This window comes from Eriocheir sinensis, chromosome 3 (genome assembly GCF_024679095.1).
Source record: "Eriocheir sinensis breed Jianghai 21 chromosome 3, ASM2467909v1, whole genome shotgun sequence".
In the NCBI taxonomy this organism is placed as follows: Eukaryota; Metazoa; Arthropoda; class Malacostraca; order Decapoda; family Varunidae; genus Eriocheir; species Eriocheir sinensis.
In genome coordinates this window covers 22,619,422-22,643,165 of record NC_066511.1, presented here as the reverse complement: position 1 = coordinate 22,643,165, position 23,744 = coordinate 22,619,422, and the positions used below count along the sequence as shown (strand labels likewise).

Below are 23,744 nucleotides of genomic sequence, written 5' to 3'. Positions count from 1 at the left end.
AAGCACTTCAACATCGCCGTCAGCCCCACAGCCGGCAACATCGCACCTCCTGCCCCGTGTGCACGTCACTGTCAACCCCTTCACGAATCACCACCAAGTGTCAGGATAGAAATTATCTCATCTGTTACGAAATCTATAAATATGTGTAAGTCAAGGCGAGTGGCACCGCGGGCTGGTGTCTTGGCCCTGGCCCGTGACTCACTCTTCTCCACACCCTTAACAGCCTGTCAACGAACGTCAGCTGTACTCACCCTCCCTGAGCTCATGGTACACCACGTCTCCATCTTCAGGCCGAGTGTTCTTTGATGTAGATGGTTCCATAAGCGTGCCACGGCTCAATACTTTAAAAACTCAGGAGCATGTCTCGCGGAGGCGCACTTCCACAAGATGACACTACTATCTGCTGCCGCATGGCGGGCCACAGTGTCGTACTGCAGCATCACAAGGGCTTCCTTTTACGTATATACGTGATGGAATATACAATGGTAGCAGATTTATTGTAAATTTAAAATGTGTTTATATGCATATGTTCTATTGCTGTTAACTTCTTTTCAATTAATATCCACGGGCACCGAGTGTTGCTCGTGCGTCTGACAGCGTGTCAATGCTCAGCTGATTTTGCGACAGGTAGTGTCCAACCTTGGCCCGTTGCTCGGCGATACACGGAGAGGATTTGTAGCAGTATTGAATAAATGATGCCTTCCTTAACACTTTGAAGGTGTACACGACTCAGTTCATCATCACTAGAAAATATATCCCACGACATGTTTTCGTTCTCTCTAAGACGCACAAAGCTGGTTACGTGGGCAAGGCGAACGAACGAATTTACGTATCAGGCAGGGCCACCACCGCTCCGCCAGCTAGCTTTCCAGAAGACACAGGAGGGTCAGGGCAGCGGCTGACTCGGCCTGCGCTCACCTCCAGATTTCATTGCCTGTCCCACGTGGTGTTGAGAACCACCCCCACCCCTACCACTCTACTATCGACCTATGTGTCTTTGGTCCACCCGGCTCGGGCTGGTCACACGGCAACGAGGGAAACATACCATTCCCGGTGTTGGTGCACGACGAACACCAGGGTAGCCAGCGACGTTCATGGGGAGAGTGTGAACCGCTAACACTCATCTAATAAGGATTGCTGCTTCATGATGCGCCTCACAATTTTCCTACTCTCTCTCTCTCTCTCTCTCTCTCTCTCTCTCTCTCTCTCTCTCTCTCTTCCGTGGTTGTAATGCCGTATACACTCCCGGCGCCAGACACATACACATAAGTGGCTCTTTCCGCACTAATTCAGCGGAGGGACATGGCCCGCCCAGATTCCTTGCCCAGGCCCTGCACGCAAGTTCATATCGATCCCCACCGGTAAACTGTCGCCGTGCCCATTAATTTGAGCGTCCAGGGGGTGACTTCCGGCTTTTGGGGGTGACTTGCCACTCTCGCTACTGCCGCTCGTGCTGTTTATTTTGTTTTCTTGTTCTTCTTTCTTCCTTTCTTTCTTTTTCTTCCTTTTCTTCTTCTTTTTTCTTCTCTTCTTCTTCTTCATTTTCTTCTTCTTCTTCTTCTATTTTGGTTAACAAGTTTCAAAAAATCCTTATTATAAAAAAATAGCCTCAACAGTACGTAGTTAGAATTATGTGATATTAATAATGACTGTATCTTTGAGTCGGTACATACCATTCATAAGTTAAGAAAAAGGAACATGGATTAACACTATGAATACGAAAAAAAAGTAAATAAAGAGAGGCTGATGAGTGGTGGCGCCGCAGAGACAGACAGACTCAGGAAGAGAGAAAACCTAACCTGATAAAAAGAATCGATTCAGCGTTCTCACGTTTGTATCTGCAACAGAGAGTCACGCCCGGGAACAATGGCGCTCATAGTGAGACAATACGAAAAAAAAATCAGTATTCTTTCAGATGCGCAAGAGGTCGTTTCTTAAAGGGGAAAAAAGTCTTATGAACTAAAAGTACCTTGTAAGATCTGGGTCATAATTTAGGCCAAGTAATTTAAAGTCCTTTTTTTAATGTGTCGCTACCACTAAAGGAAACACCGTAACAGGAATGAAATATCCTAGAGATACCATTTATATCGTACCGTTATGAGAGGCAGCTCAGTTCCTAGTCTAGCCACACAGTCTGCCATGACTTGTAACAAACAGTCTTCCGTCGTGTTGCCAACCAGATGTAAATAAGCGAGCTGGCAAAGCGTTCCTACCGATATATAATGCATGAAGTCAGTGTTTATATAAAGGAAACCGGCCTTAGATTATATCACACACACACACACACACACACACACATACACACACACACACAGGGGAGGCAGGCGGCGGTGGAGGCAACAACAGTGGTGGCGGCGACAAGCAACAGGTGCCCAGGTCCGCGCACCGCCACGGGAGCGACGGGCGGCCGGCGACGCCCCCTCCTCACCTCCGGCGACCCGCGCTGGCCGGAGGGAGCATTACCTCGTCCCTGAGCCGCCGTTTTTTTTTTTTTTTTTTTTTTTTCATCAGCAGTACGTCAGTGTTCATGATCCTCTAGTTTCTTGTTTCACATACACACTATTATATACTACATTTTCTTTTGACTACATGATCTTTGCTTGACATGCACCTAATCCTAGTTTCCATTTCCCATTACCCAAGTAGGGGAAATAACCCGCCTCAGTGTTGACAAGCTTTAGAAGCTATATGAGAGAGGATTTTTTTGCATAGAGATTAATAAAACACAAATAGCATTCCAAAGGTGGCGGGTAAATGGCCTCAACCTCTTTATACAATATGCCTTCCCCTTTAATCCTCCTTGCCCGTCTTTTCCAGGGGCTCCAGGAAGTTGATCCTGCGCTCACACCATTCGAGCCCTCAGCTCTCTGATGGGGGGACTATTTCTGACGCGACTTTTATTTTAATTGCGTCTTTTGTTTATCTGCGATTGGAAGGAGCACAGATAAGAAATAGTTAAAAGCAATTCTCTCTCTCTCTCTCTCTCTCTCTCTCTCTCTCTCTCTCTCTCTCTCTCTCTCTCTCTCTCTCTCTCTCTCTCGCGATTAAGATAGATAGATAGATAATAGATAGATAAATACATAAATAAATTAATTAATTAATTAATATATAAAGCTGAAGTAGAACACTGCCATTTCCCACTCGAACAATCTCTTTTTTTTTTTTTTTACAGGAGCAGGACTTAGCAACCTTTTTCTCTCTCTCTTTCTTTTGCCCTTAAGCTACTTCTCTTATTCTATCTAAAAAAAAAAAAGTAAGAAGTTCCCGTGAAAGACGTGAGTCCGAACTGCAGCGAACCAGAATCAGCCAGGCAGCCACCCATCGTCCCCTGGCTGTCCTTTCCCCGCCAACCTGCTGTCCTGATGAGAGAGCGATAAAGGAGAGGAGAATAAGGAAAGGGAGATAAGAGAAGGAATCTGAAAATGGTGGAAGAAGAAAGGGAGAAGAAAACAGGGATAGCATGTTAAGGGAGGTCCTGATCAAGACGTGAGTTACACTACAGGACAGGAACCAACCAGCCTGTCCCGCCAGCCAGCCTCCTAAGGACACGGGGCTACGGGTTACTGCACCTGCCTCGGCACCTCCACGCACGCGGCTGTATCCCCCAGGCATCGATCAGAGGGAGGCGTCCGAACACAGCTGCGGAGTCTTGAGTCTTATCTTGCTCAGGAGGGAAACGTTCTCGAAACCCCCAGAAATGTGTGTCAGGATTACCTTCGTTTGATACCGCGTTGCTGGGTGTGACAGGGAGAAACAGGAAGCGACGAGCATCATGGATATTGGAAATAGGCAAAATCTATATATACGCACTATCTAGGTCTTGGGAAACAGGTAAAAGTTGGAGATATTGTGATAACGAAGATTTATTTTTTATTTTTTTACACCAAAGGAAACAGCTTAAGGGCACTAAAAAAAGGAAACAATAATAAATAAAAAAAAAAGCCCGCTACTCGCTGCTGAATAAGGATGAATAAAGAGTGGATATGGGCAGGTCACGTCATGGGTTTAAACAGATATAAACCAACCAAAATTACAGAGTGGCAAACCAGGAGCCGTGGAAGTCGGGGCAGACAGAAGGAAAGACAGATGGTGATTATGGAGTTAGAACCTTTGTCCGAACTGGATTGAGCACACCAGCACTAGAAGGAGAGGTGGAAAACGTGGGAATTGGCGCCTTTTCCTATGGCTGTTGCTTCTGATGATGATGATGATGATGATAATGATGGTGCCCTGTGTTTTGAGAGTCACCTGTCGAAGCTCGCTCGGGCAAAGCCATACAGCACCTCACACAGGTAAAACCAATCAAGACGTATCCCCTAGCAGTAAAGACCGGGTGTGTGGGGGGGGAGGCGGGGGGGAGGGAATCTCAGGTGTCACACTCTGATTTTCCTTTCACGTGCGCGATCGAAGCTGCTGCGCCCCATTGTGAGGGAAGCTCTTTGCCATTTGTACGCGGAGCTGAAAATTTCCTTAACGGCGACGGGTCTCGGCAGTTGTACAAAAGAAATCAATGAGGAGAGGGAAGGAAAGGGGACATAAATATAGACGGTCCGACTGCTAGAGGGAGCTACGAGCGGTCTAGGAGCAAGAAAAACCGCCACTTACAACACGCATTACCGCTATAGTGAAATCATATTGGCGAGACTGTAATGGCGTAGGCTCCCGCGGGTCCGTTCCTCCCCGTTGCTCTGCCACACACTCCAAACTCCTATCTCTTCCTCTCATGTATTACTTATAGATAACGTGTGAGAGGAAGAGATTGGTGTTGGGAGTGTATGGCAGAGCGGCGGGAAGTAAATGACCAGCGGAAGCCAACGCCGCTTCTAGATACCAACGGAAAGGTTAAAACGAAGGAGAGGAGCCACACACAACACCATTACCACTCTCCCGCTTCTTTACACCGACGATGAGGTCAACAAGAACGAGATAAACTACTGACCTCTCTTTGGGCCACCTCCTTTGATTATTTTTTTGTAGGATCAGCGAGTAGGGGGCTTTTTTTTATTATTGTTTCCTTTTTTTGTGCCCTTGACCTGTCTCCTTTGTTGTAAAAAAAAAATAAAGTAAGGCGACAGCGGTGAGTAGGGAACCTCTTATCACATGCATTACCCCTTTTCTGCATCCTGGTGGTTTAAAAGCCGGTTATCATATCAGACTACTTCAGGGGGAGACGCGAGCACTGTGGAGATGGAAGCATGGCGATAGAGATATAGGAAGGGTCTCATCACATGCTGTATTCTTATCTTTAAGCATCCTGGTGATTTAAAAGCCGGTTATCATATCAGACTACTTCAGGGGGAGACGCGAGCACTGTGGAGATGGAAGTAAAGCGATAGAGGGAAGTAGGAAGGGTCTCATCCAACGGTGCCAGATTGTCGTACTCAGTCTCTTAAATTTACCAACTTCCGACCCAATATCTGTTTCCCGGGCCCCAATAACTAGATTCATTTATATTTATCGTTAAAATAGTTAATTCCTGATGTTTCGTGGCAATAGTTAGGCGTCAAAACCCGGTCAATACTATGCTCTGAGTACGATAATCTTGCAACGGGGGTCTCATCACGTCCTTTATTGTTATCTTTCTGCATCCTGGTGGTAAATCAACGGACAATCAAGCGAAATCAAGAGGGAAACGCGAGCGATGTAAGGTAAAAAATAAGGTCACAGCGGTGCGTAACTCCCTTTCTGTATACTGGTTTGTAAATTATCAACCAATCAGACTAAATTAAAAGGGAAACGCGAGCGATGTAAGGAAAAAAGTGAGGTCACAGGGGGCGTAACTCCCTTTCTGTATCCTGGTTTGTAAATTATCAACCAATCAGACTAATTTTAAAGGGAAACGCGAGCGATGTAAGGAAAAAAGTGAGGTCACAGCGGTGCGTAACTCCTGTTTTTGTGTCCTGGTTTGTAAATTATCAACCAATCAGACTAATTTTAAAGGGAAACGCGAGCGATGTAAGGAAAAAAGTGAGGTCACAGGGGGCGTAACTCCTGTTTTTGTATCCTGGTTTGTAAATTATCAACCAATCAGACTAAATTAAAAGGGAAACGCGAGCGATGTAAGGAAAAAAGTGAGGTCACAGGGGGCGTAACTCCCTTTTTGTGTCCTGTTTTGAATATTAGCAACTATTCAGACTAATTTAAAAGGGAAACGCGAGCGATGTAAGGTAAAAAAATAAGGTCACAGCGGTGCGTAACTCCCTTTTTGTGTCCTGTTTTGAATATTAGCAACTATTCAGACTAATTAAAAGGGAAATGCGAGCGATGTAAGGTAAAAAAATAAGGTCACAGCGGTGCGTAACTCCCTTTTTTTGTACCCTGGTTTGTAAATTATCAACCAATCAGACTAATTTAAAAGGGAAACGCGAGCGATGTAAGGTCAAAAATTAAGGTCACAGCGGTGCGTAACTCCTGTTTTTGTGTCCTGTTTTGTAAATTATCAACCAATCAGACTAAATTAAAAGGGAAACGCGAGCGATGTAAGGAAAAAAGTGAGGTCACAGCGGTGCGTAACTCCCTTTCTGTATCCTGGTTTGTAAATTATCAACCAATCAGACTAATTTTAAAGGGAAACGCGAGCGATGTAAGGTAAAAAAATAAGGTCACAGCGGTGCGTAACTCCCTTTTTGTGTCCTGTTTTGTAAATTATCAACCAATCAGACTAATTTAAAAGGGAAACGCGAGCGAGGCATAGGTTAAAAAGTGAGGGTACACCGGTGGGTTGGGGAGCATAATCACTGGCCCTTTCTACATCCTGGTGGTAAATAAGTGGATAACTAAATTAATAAGAGACGCGAGGGATGTAATAGCAACAAGTAATTGACGTAATTGACTGCTCTTTCGGCCACCTCTTCGGATTCTTTACAGGAGCAGCGAGTAGCGGGATTTTTTTTATTGTTTCCTTTTATTTGTGCCCTTGTGCTGTCTCCTTTGCTGTAAAAAAAAAAGTGACAGCGGTGAGGTGGGAGGCGCTAATCACTTGCATGTTTTATTCCCCTCCTCTTACGTATCGACGAAAGAGTAAGAAGACACAAACGACCAGGCAATCATAGCGCTCAGAATACGTACGGCAGCAACAGAGTCCTCGTAACCGTTCCTTTAGGCTCTTTTACAACACGCTCTCGTAATCATATTGTCGCCCACAGGGAAAAAAAATTACAAGCGACTATATTTATTCTTTACACCGAGATGTTGTAATGGAGTGATAGTGATTGCCGCATAAATCAATGACGCGGTGGCCCACTCTGAAGGCCGTCGCGATGTGCCTCTTCTCTGCGTAACTGCGAACGGCAAGAGGAGGAGGAGGAGGAGAGCAGAAGGGGCGAAAGAAGAGGCGGGGAAGTATAATATGAGGGGACGGATAGCTGAGGAGGATGAGAGAGATAAAGATGGGGAAAATAACCAGGGGAAACACGAGCGCTGTGAGGATAAACAAAAGAAAAACGACACCTGTGAGTAGGGACACACACACACACACATATCACATGCAAGGGAAAGGTGGTTCATCAGCGACGCGGCCGACATGACGCCCACCACCAGCATCGCCAGCGTCACCACCACCGCCACCAACCCGGAAGAGCCTCCTCCGCCTCGCCCCTTACGCCCTTAGTCCCCGCACGTGCCTCGGTACGCACGGGGCCTTGCCATGTCCAAGAGAGAGAGAGAGAGAGAGAGAGAGAGAGAGAGTATTATGACGCGTGGACAGTATCACTATATCATTGTTGTTTTTCTCATGCTTATCTTTCTCATCTTCATCCCTTCCCCTCCCCCACCCCCACCGCCCCCTCCTACTATGCTCTTCCGCTTCTTCTTTTTCCCCCCTCCTCCTCCTCCTCCCCGTCCTCCTTCTCCTCTTCCTGCTACTACTACTATTATACACCTTTATTTTCCACCTTCGCCTCCTCTTCCAGCTCCTCCATACTTTCTCCTTCCCCGCAAACACGTCACCATTCTTTCCATAGGTAGGTGCAGCAGATACTAACGATATGAAACACCTTTATGGTACACCGTGTTTCCCTTTCCATGGACGTGTCGGGTGAAAGTCGCTGTGAAAAAGAAAAAAAAAAGTATGTATATATTTTCATCATACTGCTAAGAGAGACGTAAGCACCGTTGCCATGTTATCGTAATCAGAGCATCTTATTTTCTGCCTTCTGACTCATAATTAATGCCAAGAAACACCAATAACTAGCCATTTTAACGATAACTATATATGAAGCCAGTTATTGGAGTGGAGGAGACAGTTTTGGGCTGGTAATCGACAAATACAAGAGGCTGAGTACGACAATCTGGCAACGGTGGACGTAAGAGAGATGCAACCAATGGAACGACTGACAAGGCTGAGGGTAACCTGATAAAGTATATAAATGGAGTTGCGTAAATTACTCTGTCTACCCGCCGCACGCCAGCGGCGGGTTCCTCCCTGCGACGGGCCGTCAATCGACAAAGGCCCGTTCCCCCTTTTTAGGGGGTAAATCCTTAAGAAGAAGAAGAATTACTCTGTCGTGGCAATGGAGAAACTATGTTACTGTCACTCAGTTTTATTAAGTTAGTATCAGTAGTAGTATAGTAGGAGTTTTCTGTGATTCCTGTTACTTTTTTTTTTTTTGTTCCTATTTACACCAGCACTCTATTTTCTCCTCCTCTCCTTCTCCTCCTCCTCCTCTTTTCTTTTTTTTAACTTACCTCCACTCCCCGTTAGTATGCCTATGATGCTAACCAAAGTTCTCTCTCTCTCTCTCTCTCTCTCTCTTTCTGACACACACATACCATAATCAGTACCGTAAAGAAACACACACACACACACACACACACACACATTCTTCACTATCCACCATCAAGCCTAGCAACGCACGCAACAGCCGCCGCCGAGCAACACCGACAGCACTATAGCCTAGTCTAACCAGCCACCTGCCGGGTGTATGCAAGGCTACCTAGTGTACACTCCTCCCCTACAAATGATGATTCCTGGTCGCTGGGACTAGCAAGATAGCAGCACCAGCAACTCTTCTTTTTTTTCTTCTTCTTCTTCTTCTTCTTCTTCTTCTTCTTCTTCTTCTGTGGCTGTATACGTCTATTTTTTCCATCTTATATCTGGGACGTTTTTTTTAAGTCCTTGTTTCCTTCTTATCCTCTGCCTTTTCTTTTTGTTCCATCTTGTTTCTGGGATTTTTTTTTTCCTCGTTTTCTTTCAGCTGTTTGAGTGTTTGTTTCCTTCTTCTCCCGCGACACCGCACATTATCATAACTCGTCTTTTCTTTTCTTTTTTTCTTTTCAGTGGCTTCATTTCCTTTCGTTTATTTTTTTCTGGTACGGTTTTTCATTCTGGTCGAGTTGTTTTGAGTCTTTGTTTCCTTCTTCTCCTTTGTTGCCTTATTTCTACGGTGGATTTTTCTAACTCATCCTCTTTCCTTTCAATGGCTGCCTTTCTTGTGTCCGATCTTGTTTCTGGGACGGGTTTTTTTTCGTTCTTGTCTGACGTTTTTTGTGTCAGCTTGCTTATCCATTGCCGACGTATTTCCGCTGTTGGTTCTTATATAACTCGTTCCTTTTCTCATTAGTGGCTGCCTCTCTTTTTATCCCATCTGGTTTCCGGGACGGTTTTTCCTTCGTGTCTTATAGGGCTGTCTGAGTGTTTGTGTCCTTCTTTGCCGCCTTCTTTCCGCAGTTGGTTCGTATAAGTATCCTTTTTTTTTCCACAGTGACCGACTTTCCTTTTCCTCCATCTTGTTTCTGGGACGAATTTCACCTTATTGAATCTAGTTGTTTTGAGCCTTTGTGTCCTTCTTTGCCGCCTTATTTCCGCAGTTGGTTCTTTTAACTCGTCCTTTTTCTTTCAGCGGCTGTCTCTCCTTTGGTTCCATCTTGTTTTTTGGACGAATTTCACCTTATAGAATCTAACTGTTTTGAGCCTTCGTGTCCTTCTTTGCCGCCTCATTTCTGCAGTTGGTTCTTCCTTTTTTTTTTTTCTTTCTGTCTCTCCTCCTTCTTTCCATCTTGTTTCTGGGACGAATTTCACCTTTTTGAATCTAACTGTTTTGAGCCTTCGTGTCCTTCTTTGCCGCCTCATTTCTGCAGTTGGTTTTTATAACTCGTCCTTTTTCTTTTCAGCGGCTGTCTTTCCTTTGGTTCCATCTTTTTTCGGGGTCGATTTTTCCTTCGCGTCTTGCTGGGCTGTTGGGGTGTTCGCTTCCTTCTCTTTCTCTTCTTCCGCCTTCTTTCTGCTCTCCTGTAACATTCATAGAGGGTAGATTAGCGGCCTTGGGGAGCTCATATTAGACGTGCAGCTCTGTTATGGGGTAGACACTTAGAATAACTAAAGTGGAAGATGCAACAGGACTACATGGCAACCGAGGGTGAAGAGATGAACTAAGAGGGTAAAAGTGATGATTAAGTTTGCTATTGATTTGTAACACGTGAATGATTGATATGATACACGTAATGACTGCTCTTTCGGCCACCTCTTCGGATTCTTTACAGGAGCAGTGAGTAGCGGGCTTTTTTTTTTATTGTTTCCTTTTTTTGTGCGCCCTTTTGCTGTCTCCTTTGCTGTAAAAAAAAAAGTAAATACAGGAAGTGGTTTTGGTCCTGTTAGGGTGATGTCAGTGAATGTTCTAGCGCTGGTAGTGATGACTGGAGTGGTGATGAAGGTGTTACTGTGGATGGGGTGAGCAGTGTAGTTATTGATAGGCCCATGGTATTTATAAACGTATCGGTCTTCCATTACGATTATATCCTAAGGCCACAAAGAAAATTAACCGGATTCTTATGGTTGAATTATCCCTTTCAAGATGCAGAAGCCATTTAAACCAATCACTGGGATCACGAAATAGTCCATGAAAAGCACGAGAGGCTTTTCAAACAGGTAAACCGAGGTGCGATATGTCTAAAAAATACTGGTTTAAATTATAGGCTATTCACTGGATATATTATAGTTGCATTGTAGGATTTAGCTATATAGTTTTTTTTCCACTCAAGATGCAGAGGATAGGCTATTCACTGGATATATTATAGTTGCATTGTAGGATTTAGCTATATAGTTTTTCCCATTCAAGACGCAGAGGATAGGCTATTCACTGGATATATCATAGTTGTATTGTAGGATTTAGCTATATAGTTTTTCCCATTCAAGATGCAGAGGATAGGCTATTCACTGGATATATCATAGTTGTATTGTAGGATTTAGCTATATAGTTTTTCCCATTCAAGACGCAGAGGATAGGCTATTCACTGGATATACCATAGTTGTATTGAAGGATTTAGCTATATAGTTTTTCCCATTCAAGATGCAGAGGCCGTGTAAAACTATCACTGGGATCAATATAATAGTCCATGAAAAGCACAGGAACTTCAGGTAAACCGAGGTGCCGATATGTTTAGAAATACTGGTTTAAATTGTAGGCTATTCGCTGGATATATCGTGTTGTAGGATTCAGCTATATAGTTTAACAGTATGAGCTACTACTCTTCTAATGTAAGTACTATCGGTCTGGCTCCTTGTTCCTGTCACTTTAAGAAACAAGGAAGTCTGGAGAAAAAAAAAGTTTAAATGTTTCGATCTGCGACGTCTCCCATTCGCCTCGTTTCCTCCGGGGACTGACACGCAAGATCAGATTCAGCGGTCCTGTTTATGTGATTTGTGTCCCTCGTCCCCGCCCCTTCCCCGGCCTGCCTTCCTCTCCCCTTGTTCCACCTATCACGCAACCCGCCTTCTCACGTCCTGGTGGAATAGTAGCTCTTCCTTTCCGCTCCTTTCCATCCGTCCATACGTATACATAGATAGATAGACAGATAGATAAATAGATAGATACATACATACGCACTATATACATACATACATACATACATACATACATATATACATACATGCAAACATACATGCATGCATTATTCATAGTACATACATTTGTTAATCCATCCATCCATAAATACATACATACATACATACAAACATACATACATACATACAAACATACATACATACATACATACACACGTACAAACAGAAATGTGTACCTCAACGATCTATTTCTATGAATTCCGCTGAGGCCGAAGTGTGTGTGTGTGTGTGTGTGTGTATGTGTCGCAGACTATTTACAGCCCCTCAATTGACGTCATAACAAACTGAACTGTAATTATTGACTGAAGAGATATATAAATAACATTCTGAAAATCAATAGAAGTTTCTCTCTTTGTCTGTTTAATAAAAGAGCAGGAAAGGAATTTGGGTGATTATACGATCGTTTTTTGTTTTTTTTAAGACTCCGATGCGTCCATTTACATATCTTAAAGACGTCCATTTTCAGTTCAACTTTACCCCATCTCGAGATGCTAAACAAACGAAAAACAAAAAGTATTTCCCATGTCCGCCAGCCTCTACCCACCCTCCTAAAACAGGCAAAGCAGAGTGAGAGGAGGAGGAGGAGGAGAAGGATTTGAGGGAGGGGAGAGGAGCAGCGTCCACTAAACTGATATTACAGAGAAGGGGAAATCCAAAGGGCGACAAGTTTTCATGTGGGTGCAAAGGGGGATATGTATGATCTGAGTGGAGCAGTGCGTGCGTGGTGCCGCATTCAATAGCACACACACACACACACAGAGATGACAACAATGAGAGAGAGAGAGAGAGAGAGAGAGAGAGAGAGAGAGAGAGAGAGAGAGAGAGAGAGAGAGAGAGAGAGAGAGAGAGAGAGAGAGAGAGAGAGAGAGAGAGAATTCATGTGACAGTGAGTTTTAGATTTTTTTGTAATATAGAATAAAACTTAATCTTGTGATATGGACAGGTGAGCAGTAAAGGTCAGAGGGGAGCGGCGAGTCCTGTTCTGTGGGCGAGTTGAGTCTTTATTCACAGGAACAAGCAGTGTGTAGCGTCAGCCTTGGCCTGGCCCCACCGGCGTCCCTCGGGTGCCGCTCGACACTGTTGCCACACGCAGCCACTGGCACTGACGACCCCTGCCGGCCCGCTCCCTGCCGCTCCACCCCGATCAAGCGAGCCGCGTGATTTTCAAGGTCGAGTGGTATTGCAAAACTTCTAGTAGTGATTGACTGATTGACTGATTGACTGATTCATTCATTCATTCATTGACCGATTGATTGACTAACTGATTGATTTTATTGTCGGAGAGAAATAAACAAAGGAGAATGGAGGTGCTTTCTATACTAACCCCCAATCAATAAATGTTATGATCGTCCGAAAGTACAGTAAAACGGGCAATACAGAGTCAGTGTTAGAACAAAAGGAGAAAGTGGAGATTGTTGATATATCTATAAGGACAATCGAATTTCACTTAACCTGCGCTCTTTGGCACGGCGACGAGGAAATAGGTACGATATGTATGAGTCACAGGGATGCTGACTGATGACTGGCTGGCTGGCTAACGCAACTCCTTATTGACGAGGACCACGTTACCATCTCTGTGTTTAGCGTCAACAAAAACTTTCAGGGGGTTGTTTGACTAGCAGGAAGCGTCCCCCAACAGGTGCAACTTTTACTTAACAACATACAAGAAAAGGTCACGAGTCCAATCATGGTGGGACCGACACTTTTCTCCTTTGTTGATAGGAAGGAACACTTGCCACACCCAGACTTGAGGAATCACTGACGTTCTCGAGTCGTGTCTATAACCTATACTTTAATTTCGAAGCAATGGAGCTCCCGCATCGATAACGACACACACAACAATTTTCTGCCAGTCAAAGAAGATGGTGTGACATTTACTTGAAGGCTACATGCTATCATTTACGCATAACTTTAAGAAACGTTTATCTCTGTGTCTGCTACACGTTTTTCTTCTTCCCGCAGTACTACACAAAACGTTCAACTCTTCATAGAAATAACGATAAGACACAGTAACGTTGATTCTCTCCACATTCAGAAACGTTTGACTCTGCATCTAATACACGTTTCTTTTTTTTCCTGCTATGGTACACAAAACGTTCAGCTCTCCATAAAAATAACGACGAAGATACAGCCGCCTGCCAAAGAAGATAGGGAGATTTATGGAAATACTACATGCTGTAATTTATGCATAACTTCAAGAAACGTTTGACTCTGTATCTCCTGCACATTCAACTCTATATAGAAACAGCGGAACAGCAACATTGATTTTCTCCGCCTGTCAAAGAAGATAATGACATTTCCGTAAAGGCGCTACATGCTATCATTTATACATAACTTTCAAGAAACGTTTGACTGCATCTACACGTTTTCCTTCTCACAAAACCTTCAACTCTATACCAACGTTGCCAGATTGTCTTACTCAGTCTCTTATATTTACCGACTTCCAACCCAAAAACTATCTCGTGGACCCCAATAACGAGATTCACTTATAATTATCGTTAAAATAGTTAATTCCTGATGTTTCTTGGCAATAGTTAGGCGTCAGAAACCGGTAAATACTATGCTCTGAGTACGACAATCTGGCAACGGTGCTCTGTACATAAAATGAGGATACGTTTTCAGGTTGATTTGAAGACCGAACTCCTAGCCAAGGGGGTCAATGGCAGTGGATCGAATATTTCCCCTCGGCCACAAAGGGTCAAGTTTGTGCTCTTCCCCAACCCAAACAAGAGACACAAAGCTCGTCTGATGATGCATTGTTGTGTCTTCGCTGCGAGGAACGTCCGGCGCTTCATTTCCTGTAGCAGTGGGTGTATCCCCTTGGCATATGACGAACGTAAGGAGCTAACAGCATCCTAGAACATATCGTCACCCTCATAAAATAACTGCCTAAGTCATTTTTCAGCGACTTCGAGATTTTTGTTTACATCAATTTTTCAACATGTGACGCCCATTTTTGTACAGTTGCCTTCATCATTCAGGGTTTGAGTGTTCTAGAATTGGCCTTTTCATTTCTGCCTATAAATCTTGAGCCCAATGAGGTAATGACAGTTCTTTTCCTGATTTCCTGTAAAGTAGAAAATAATGACCTAGGAGCTTTGTCTACGAAGGTGACGATATCCTACATACGAAGGCTCCTATGATGCTAGGGTGTTTGGCTGATGATATAATTATTTTGGTCCGTTTTCTAGAAGACGCTTCCGCCTTTCACATCAACTGCTTCAAGAGGTTGGTAAGGAGGTAAATCGGGTTGTCTTGAGTGTTTTTTAGGTTCATGGTACAGAAATAGGGTCCAACTACCACCAGGTTCATAAAAGTACCCAAGGAAACACCCAGAAATTCCACGAAAGCCTTGTCAAGTGTGTGCTTTTGCGCCGAAACGTTGAAGAATATGGTCCTTTGTGCCTTCGATGTAAGGAAAGTATGACTATTTTTTTCTTATACATTAGAGGAAGTAGTCTATGGTTAAATAAACGTGAAGGAAGCCTGCAAAACTCACAAAACAATCATATGCCCTCTTATAGAACACATTATCATCAACAAACTCTCATTAAGTGAACGAACAACATTCTACTTATCCTATACGAAAGCCTGTGTGCATGTGATGTGGTAGCGTTTTCTGCCCTTAATAGTGTGATTTGGTGTCATGTGGTAGCCTAATAGTACGCATATTCCTCCAAAACACGAAAATGCATCCTCGGAGAAATCGTCGGCAAGGTAAAAATAGCTACCTTGATTACCTTGATAGTGGGCATTCTCAGACGCTTCCTTCCGCCTCTCACGTCAACTCTCTCCAAAGGCCGAGAAGGAAATTAATCGAATTCTCGTGAGTTTTGTTTTTCCACGTTCATGGTATACATAAGCTTTGCCAAACTACCACCAGGGTCATAAAACTATCCCTCCCCCAGAGAAATACCTACAACTCCTATACGAAAACGTGAGTGCTTGGTCGTCGGAATGTTTAATTAAGAATATGGCCTTTTTTATATCGTATTATACCAATGCCTGTCCTATGTTATGGTAGTGGTGGTCGTGCAAGTGTTCCCTTTCTCCCCACCTCCCCACCTATGGCCTTTTTATATCGTGTTATACCAATGCCTGTCCTATGTTATGGTAGTGGTGGTCGTGCAAGTGTTCCCTTTCTCCCTACCTCCCCACCTATGGCCTTTTTGTATCGTGTTATACCAATGCCTGTCCTGTTATGGTAGTGGTGGTCGTGCAAGTGTTCCCTTTCTCCCTACCTCCCCACCTATGGCCTTTTTGTATCGTGTTATACCAATGCCTGTCCTATGTTATGGTAGTGATGGTCGTGCACGTGTTCCATTTCTCCCCACCTCCCCACCATAGTGAAATCAGGTGTTTGAGCACGTAGTCAAATGCCAGCGCTCAGAGTGTCTTCGTGTGCTGCATCGACAATTATTTTCCTCGTTCCTCGCTCCTAAGTCTATATACACCAAGTCAAGTAATACGCAGGCTCTCATCTCTGGTGCCAGTATACAGGACATCATCTTATCAAACTATCAAACTCCTCTTCTCGTTCGCCAATCTCTGAAGAAGTAAGCTAAAAGGTCGATCAGTTTAGCCTTTAATTTCCTTACCGGCTCTCATCTCTGGCGACAGCATAGGTAAAATTGCAGGACATCATCATTAAGGAGATACGGATAAGATAAGATATCTCTCCAGAACGGTTTAGACTACGTACAGAGACATTCTTTGTGTTGAAGCGCAGCGGTGGAGTAGCATTAATTTTCCTCCTTCCTAAACGGCTCAGCAGACGTTCGAGCGGGGAGTAGTTTCAAGACATGTCTAGAACTGTAACCATCTGCGCCTGTTTGCCATTTTCTTCTGTATCTCTGTATTGGGGCAGAATACGGAGGACATTTCTCTCTCTCTCTCTCTCTCTCTCTCTCTCTCTCTCTCTCTCTCTCTCTCTCTCTCTCTCAAACGTTGCACTAGTCTTCAGTAACAATAATGTGGCTGATATGTCTTTTTTTATCCGTTTCTCAAGGCGTGGTTAGTTTATTTTGTTGACATTTTAATATAACGTTTTAAGACTGAGTGTGTGTCAGTCAACTCTGTGAAAATCCAGCCTTTCTAACTAACCCCGTTCCCCAAAAATGGTACAAAAACAAACTAGCCACATAATTGTTATATATAGTAGCCTAATAGTACGCAAAGTCCCGCAAAACACGTACACGAAAAAGCATCCTCGTCCAATCGTCGGTATATATATATCCTCAAACGCTTCCTTCTGCTTCTCACATCAACTATTTCCAAAAGCCGAACAGGAGATTAGTTGGGTTCTCTCGAGTCAAGGTAAAAACATCCTTCGTTAGGGCCGTATTACTAAATATTCCGTACCCAAAGTTCACCTAATTGACAAGGCTTTCGTAGGAGTTTTGGACATTTCTAGAAGCAGTTTTATGACCCTGGTGGTAGTCTGACCCTTCTTCTGTACCATGGACCCAAAGAACCACTCATTAGAACTCGATTGCTTCCCTCTTTAACCTTTAAAAATAGTTAATATGAGGAGCGAAAGTGTCTTATAATACCAACCACTAGTTATATATTTACCTAGTCTTGAGTGTTGTTAATTCCCATCAATACGACGTTTAAAAATCTGGCGTAATCTCAGAATCGTACCAATGCGTGCAGGAAAGCATTGAGTTACCGGATTCGTGAAAACTCTCTCCGTCAGGCTGGGTTGAGTTGGGACGGGTCACAACTGAATCTGGCAACTCGTCTCGCCTCGGTGGAATAATTTTTGATACTGTGAGCGCGTCCCGATTAAAAGAGAGAGAGAGAGAGAGAGAGAGAGAGAGGAGAAGAATGAGGAAAAAATGTTCGGGCATTCACGTCAAGGGCAGCCAGAGCAGGGCAGAGCACTTGGATACAGCTTCACCACGAGTCCATTTTTTGTACGTGCGAGGAGGGTCCAGTCAATAATATAATCAAATCATTACTTATATTCTTTGATCTTACTTGTTTATTACTTCTATTTTTTCATGAACTTGGGACTTAATAAAACTCTAAAGATACTCAGAGGTGCTTCGTTGTTTTGAAATGACCGAAGCTTCCCTTGAGATCATTTCTTGTTCTTAGTTAAGGTATATTTGTTGTAGAGACAGGGCTGTAGATTTAAAAGCCCGTATTCTTAACCGTATCACTACCCCAGTTCGCCCGTTTGAAAAGCCTCTCCTAGAAATTGCTGGGATTTTTATGGACTGTTTTGTGATCCTAGTGATAGTTTTACACGGCCTCTGCAATTCTGATGAACCGGAAAATCACCCATAAAAACCTGGTTACCCTTCTCTATGGCCTTGGAGAATAGTCGTAATGGGAAAAGTTGGAAAGTTTCGTTTAGTCGGCGCAACATCTGTGGTCAGCAATAATGGGGAGCCCGATACGTTTAGGAATATGGGTCCTTGCAATGTTGAGACAAGGAGCTGCCGAACACAAATTAAGCAGGATGGTTCACAGAGGAGGGACTCGGACACAGGGACTTGGCCTCGGCTTTTAAGACAAATGTACAGATGTAAATGTTGTTAATTAATTAGAGCAAGCAGCACCACTTTATTCACTTTTTTTTTATGTGTGGGTAAGCAACATTTTAATAACGAGGCCGGTTTTTTTTTCATATTTAGGGAAGCAGTTTATGTTATTGCTTACGAGTGTTGCTATCATCGCTACCCTATTTTTTTTTTTTCAGCGCTCTGTGGATGAGATGGAAAGCTAAAGAGTAGACAACAAGGGAACAGTTGATTACACACACACACACACACACACACACACACGCGAGGTAGAACAGTTTTAAAGAAGCACACCTTAAGGATTGATGTCTTTGTAAGCAGGTGAAATAAAGAGACAGCATGATACACAAAATAAAAATTAATACCTAGTTAAAGGGAAATAATTTGAGTAAAAAAAATACATACCTATATAGTGAAAGGGAAATGAGAATTGATCCGAACCGCTTTTCGAATCTTTGGGTGCTTGTGATATACAGAGACAGATGGAGACAAATGGAAATTCAAGGCGTATCTAACTGGACAGGTAAAATGATCAGCTGACGCACCTGTCTGGTCACGGTCATAGGGGTGAGGCCTTTGGGACACGCGGGGATGGCCTTCCTGCAGATGTCCTGGAAGAGATGGTCCACACTTCGAGTCTCCTTCCTGGTGTAGTGTCTGAGAATGGCCAGCCCGATCTCGTCCATGTAGTGCGCTGAAGCAGAGCGGACACAGGAGGTCAGGTAAGTATTACGTGTATTTTTTTTTTGTGTGTGTATGTGTATGTTGAATTCGTATCATCTGTTTCTTTATCGCCTTTATGATTTTTTTTTTTACAGCAAAGGAGACAGCACAAGGGCACAAAAAAAAGGATACAATAAAAAAGCCCGCAACAATGAAGAAAAAAAAGCCCGTGTGATGTATGAGCCTATTGATAGTTTGACAAGGCTTCTGCATCAAGAATGTGAACAAAAAAACACTCATGAGAACAAAATTAATTTCCTTCGAGGCCTTTGGAAATGTTTGTTATGAGAGCCGGCCGGAGGAGCGTGCATGAGCCTCAGCTGCACGCACCTCGAATGCCTGAGCAGAGTCGCATCATCTTAGGGGGCGAGAGCACGTAGGTCCTGAGGCGGTCGGTGCTGCAGGCGGCGTGGAGCGCTGTGTCTATGTGGTCCTCCACCGAGCCCTTCTCCTTCTGCCACAGCGTCATCAACTTCTCCACCTCTGAGGATAAGAACTATTATTACTCATTATTGAAAGTCATGTAAGGGCATCAAGGGAAAAAATAATATAGACTCAAACAGAATCCCCTCAATGAGCAGACATGGATATGAAAAATAAAAGAGACAGTGACAGTAAAGTAAGAAGGAATAAAAAGTTTGTGTGTGTGTGTGGGGGGGGGGGGGGACAAAAGCAACGCCTAGTGTGTTAACAGGTGGGTGTTGACTTTTGCTTCAAACTTATCCATATCGACAAGAGGAATAATATATCATCTGAGGGTACATTCCACGTTTTGATCAATTTGGGAATAACTGAATGAAGAGGGAAGATGTTTCGTGTATCAAACAGTCGAGATGGTACACACGATGCAGCCATGGAGAATCAGTGGTATTCAATAGTATTTTTTTTTTGTTAGATTTGCTATTTTTTCACATTTGATTATCCTGAAATTGACCTCGCTTTCGGCCACCTCTTTTGATATTTTTTTTTTTAGGAGCAGCGAGTAGCGGGCTTCTTTATTATTGTTTCCTTTTTTTTGTACCCTTGAGCTGTCTCCTTTGTTGTAGAAAAAAAAAATACTAAAGACATCGAAAGAATAAACTAAATAAATCGAACAGGTGAAATTTCCACGTATTTTGACCGTTTTCAAGACATCTAAAGATTGGTGAATGTTTGAAAATAGAGAAATGACAAAAAGGACGAAACAGAAATATAACATGTGCATAGTGAAGTGTTTGCTATTAAATATTAATTGTGAATGACCACCACAGCGTGAAGCGTTACAAAAATATGTTTTCATTGAGACACACACCTCCATGGATATCAAAGAGATCGCCACGCTCGAGTTGAAATACACACACACACAAAAAAAAAATAGAGAAAAGACATGATTTGTTTTTCCTACAATAACTTCGGGAGCAAGGACACGATTGCCAGCAGGCGGAGGAGGAGAGGAAGAGGAAGAGGAAGCAGAAGAGTACTGCATAGCCTACCGTGCACCATGGCGTAGCAGCCCTCGCAGAAGGCGGCACGGTCCTGAAACAGTGCGTCGTCGGGTATCTCCTTCTTGGGACCCATTTCTAAGGCGCTGCAGGACGCGATGAGACCCGCCAGGAGGACCATGGCCACCCGGACCCACACCACCGCTTTTGCCATGTTACCTCCGCGTCAGTGAGGTTCAAAACACAGTCACACGCTGCAGATTCGCCTCCTAGACTCAGGAGGGTGGCTGTGCATGGCTATTGCGTCGGAGTCGGAGGAAGGAACACGAGGTAGGTGGATCTTATCATGCGTTGTTATCAGGAGGCGTCACAAGAGTACACGCCCACCGCGATAACATGGTTAGTAGTGACGGTGCCAACACTGGTTTCCGGCAATGCATGGGGCAGGGGTGTGCAACCTTTTCACTTGAAGGGCCACTATTCAACAATCGTATGTAAATAGGGTGTATGGATAGAGGTAAGGATGTCTTGATGATTTTCTTTGTTGGTGTTTTGACTTCCTTGAGACTATTCAAATAATATCAAATAAAAGGACAGCTATACTGTGTCATAATCTACGTAGTTCCTTGTTGCTGCTAAGGTGCGACAGTCACCTCGCCTGTTACATAACCACCGAAGTTGCCAGTATAAAGACGCACAGCAATCATCAGTTTGGTGTCAATAATGAAAATATCAACGGTGTATTTTGTCAAGGTCTACCACTTCATCAAAAAGCACACGTATAGAAGAGTGGCCAAATGTAGTTGGAATTATGACTAAGAAAGAGCAAACCTTTATAAAGGTTGTAGTTGCTGCCAAACGGAATGACTACCTCCCGAACCAAGACCAAGGTCAAGAGGATTCATCTAATCCAGCTGGTGGTTCCCAAAGTGAGCGGTACCGCCCACCTGGGGGCGGTGGAATGATCTGGGAGTGTGTGTGTGTGGGGGGGGAGTGTAGATAAAGGGAGCTGTAGGTGGGGGTAGGGTGGCATTTAATAATAATAAGTAATTAACTTTTTGTGTTTACAAAATCTGAGTGACATCAATGTCACAAACATAAGGCAAAGCTAAAATACATGTAAACCATATATTTGTTTATAATCTTGTTTTCAATTTGCAGCATGACAAATACCGAGAAAGAGGTGCGTGTTCGCTTGTGTGTGTGTGTGGGGGGGGGTATAGGAATTCACCTGGGAGCCAAGGCAGCGCCGGTCTAGAAAAGTTTGGGAACCACTGACCAAATCCTTCGCCTTCCATCAAATTTTGGCACGCGTTTCTCGTGGGATGACTGCACACACCGTTATGTTAGATGCGCACTAGACCCTCAGCTCCCCTTTTGCGTTTTATTGGGTGTTACAATACATATCATCACTTCTGTACGCTGTAGTATTTTCCGTAAGTTACTCTCATCTGAGCAAACTCTTTGAAGGAGGAAGAAGTTGAGAGACGCGCGTCATACTTAATTTCGTATTAAGGGAAGAAGAGCTAATATGCAGTTCGTGACTTGTTGAGAGAGAGAGAGAGAGAGAGAGAGAGAGAGAGAGAGACGGACGAACCAAGAAAGCTAAGCCGTGTGCTCTCTCTCTCTCTCTCTCTCTCTCTCTCTCTCATGTGGTACAGACAGATGACCAGCTTCCGCCGCCACCTCATTATAATAAATCTCCGCCCTCATCTTTGTCGCTGTTGCCTGTTCTGTTCGTGGCGATAGTGGTGGTAATGGTGACAAGTGGTGGTGGTGGTGGTGGACCGGGGGTATGGTGGTGGGCGTGGTGATAGCAATTGTGCCGGAGATAGTGACAATAATAGTAATGGCGAGCGTAAGTAGTAATAGTAGTAGTAGTAGTAGTAGTAGTAGTAGTAGTAGTGGTAGAATAGTGGTAATATAAGTGTTCGAGGTGCAAGGTTGACCAAGTTGAATGCAGTGTAGGCGAAAACAAAGGAGCTTCCCAGATCAACAGGTACACAGGATCAAGGTCAGCGGCAAGAGAAGGGGAGGTGTTGCGAGTGGGCAGTGATGCACGCGTCCCCTTTATCATGCTGCTGCTGCTGTCCCGCTGACCCGGTGCTGTTGGTGCTGGTCTCGCCCGCCGACCGCTCAGCTTTAAACAACCTACTAGAGAGCCACGGTGATTTTTTTGTTTATCGTTTTATTGTCAGTGTACATATTTCATTGGGTAGTCTCGTGGGTACAACAGTTATATCATTATTACTCGAAAATGTAACGATGGCAAGGTTTGGGTTAGATAGGGCGCCGAATGGTTTTAAGAGTATGACCCCCGGTGTGTATAGGTGTCATGTACTGAGAGATACGTGGAATCCTACTGTTTGGTGAGTGAAAAGGAAAGTTACATTGTGTTTCAAGTTCAAGTAAAAGCTAATGTCAATGATATAATTTTGTGTAGAATAAGCGTTTACTTTATGACGCTCTACCGATAAATGTTGGTATGTACATTGCTAACAAATGCACATCACATCTCATTAGTCATCTGAACCTACGGCTCTAAGACCATTCATCTGACACACACACACACACACACACTCTCTCTCTCTCTCTCTCTCTCTCTCTCTCTCTCTCTCTCTCTCTCTCTCTCTCTCTCTCTCTCTCTCTCTTTCTGACAACAAGAATTTAAAAGGGCATTAATGTTTTGCCAATTTGGCATTCCTTTTAAAAGTGGGAATTAAAAAAAATTGATTTATTGACATAATCAGTCAGTCAATCGATCAGGGCAAACTGACCTTCAAACATCAATTAGCCTTAACGACACACTCATACAACACTTCGTTTTTCAGTACAGTCTGATCCGTGTTCCCGGTTTGCTTGGCGTTCCCGGCTGCTGTGTCGTGACAACAACAGTCTTGATGAGATTCTTTCTACTTTTTTTTTTCCCTCATGCTTCAGAGAAACTGTAATAAGTGAAAACTCTCGGAAATGTACACATGCTGTCTGACTTAATTCCGAAGGCACGGGTTCCATTTCTGGAACTCATTTCGAGATTTTATTAATCTCGACTCTTTAACGGTCGGGGAGAAAAAAAGGGGGAGCTAGTGTAAGAGACAGGGGGCGGAGCGGGGGTCGTCGCCCTCGAGGTCATCGTCTCGTTTTCGAGAGAACTCTGTCCCAGCTGTTCCACGCCGCGCGGCGGCTCCACGAGTCCACGTGGTGGTGTTGCTGATGCTGCACGATGAGGAG

At 43.9% G+C, this 23,744-nt stretch overlaps 2 protein-coding genes across 3 annotated transcripts in view; both read right to left on the bottom strand.

The window, feature by feature from the left end:
• Positions 1 to 421, bottom strand: part of LOC127006732 (ribosomal protein S6 kinase alpha-5-like) — a 57,223-nt gene extending 56,802 nt beyond the window's left edge. The window contains exon 1 of one of the 2 annotated variants that reach the window (XM_050877010.1): positions 252 to 421. In XM_050877010.1, coding sequence (XP_050732967.1) covers positions 252 to 321 — 70 coding nt within the window. In that variant the 5' untranslated portion in view covers positions 322 to 421. The remainder of the gene's footprint in view (positions 1 to 251) is intronic. The other variant, XM_050877018.1, reaches the window with a different exon arrangement.
• An 8,586-nt stretch (positions 422 to 9,007) lies between these two features.
• Positions 9,008 to 20,849, bottom strand: LOC127006727 (uncharacterized). The gene is made up of 5 exons (XM_050876985.1): positions 20,565 to 20,849; positions 19,423 to 19,575; positions 18,915 to 19,063; positions 10,019 to 10,228; positions 9,008 to 9,886 (listed from the first exon to the last, which is right to left on the bottom strand). Exons 1-4 carry the CDS (start codon positions 20,725 to 20,727, stop codon positions 10,085 to 10,087), a joined length of 609 nt encoding a protein of 202 aa, XP_050732942.1. The 5' UTR covers positions 20,728 to 20,849; the 3' UTR covers positions 9,008 to 9,886; positions 10,019 to 10,084.
• Positions 20,850 to 23,744: the final 2,895 nt, after the last annotated feature.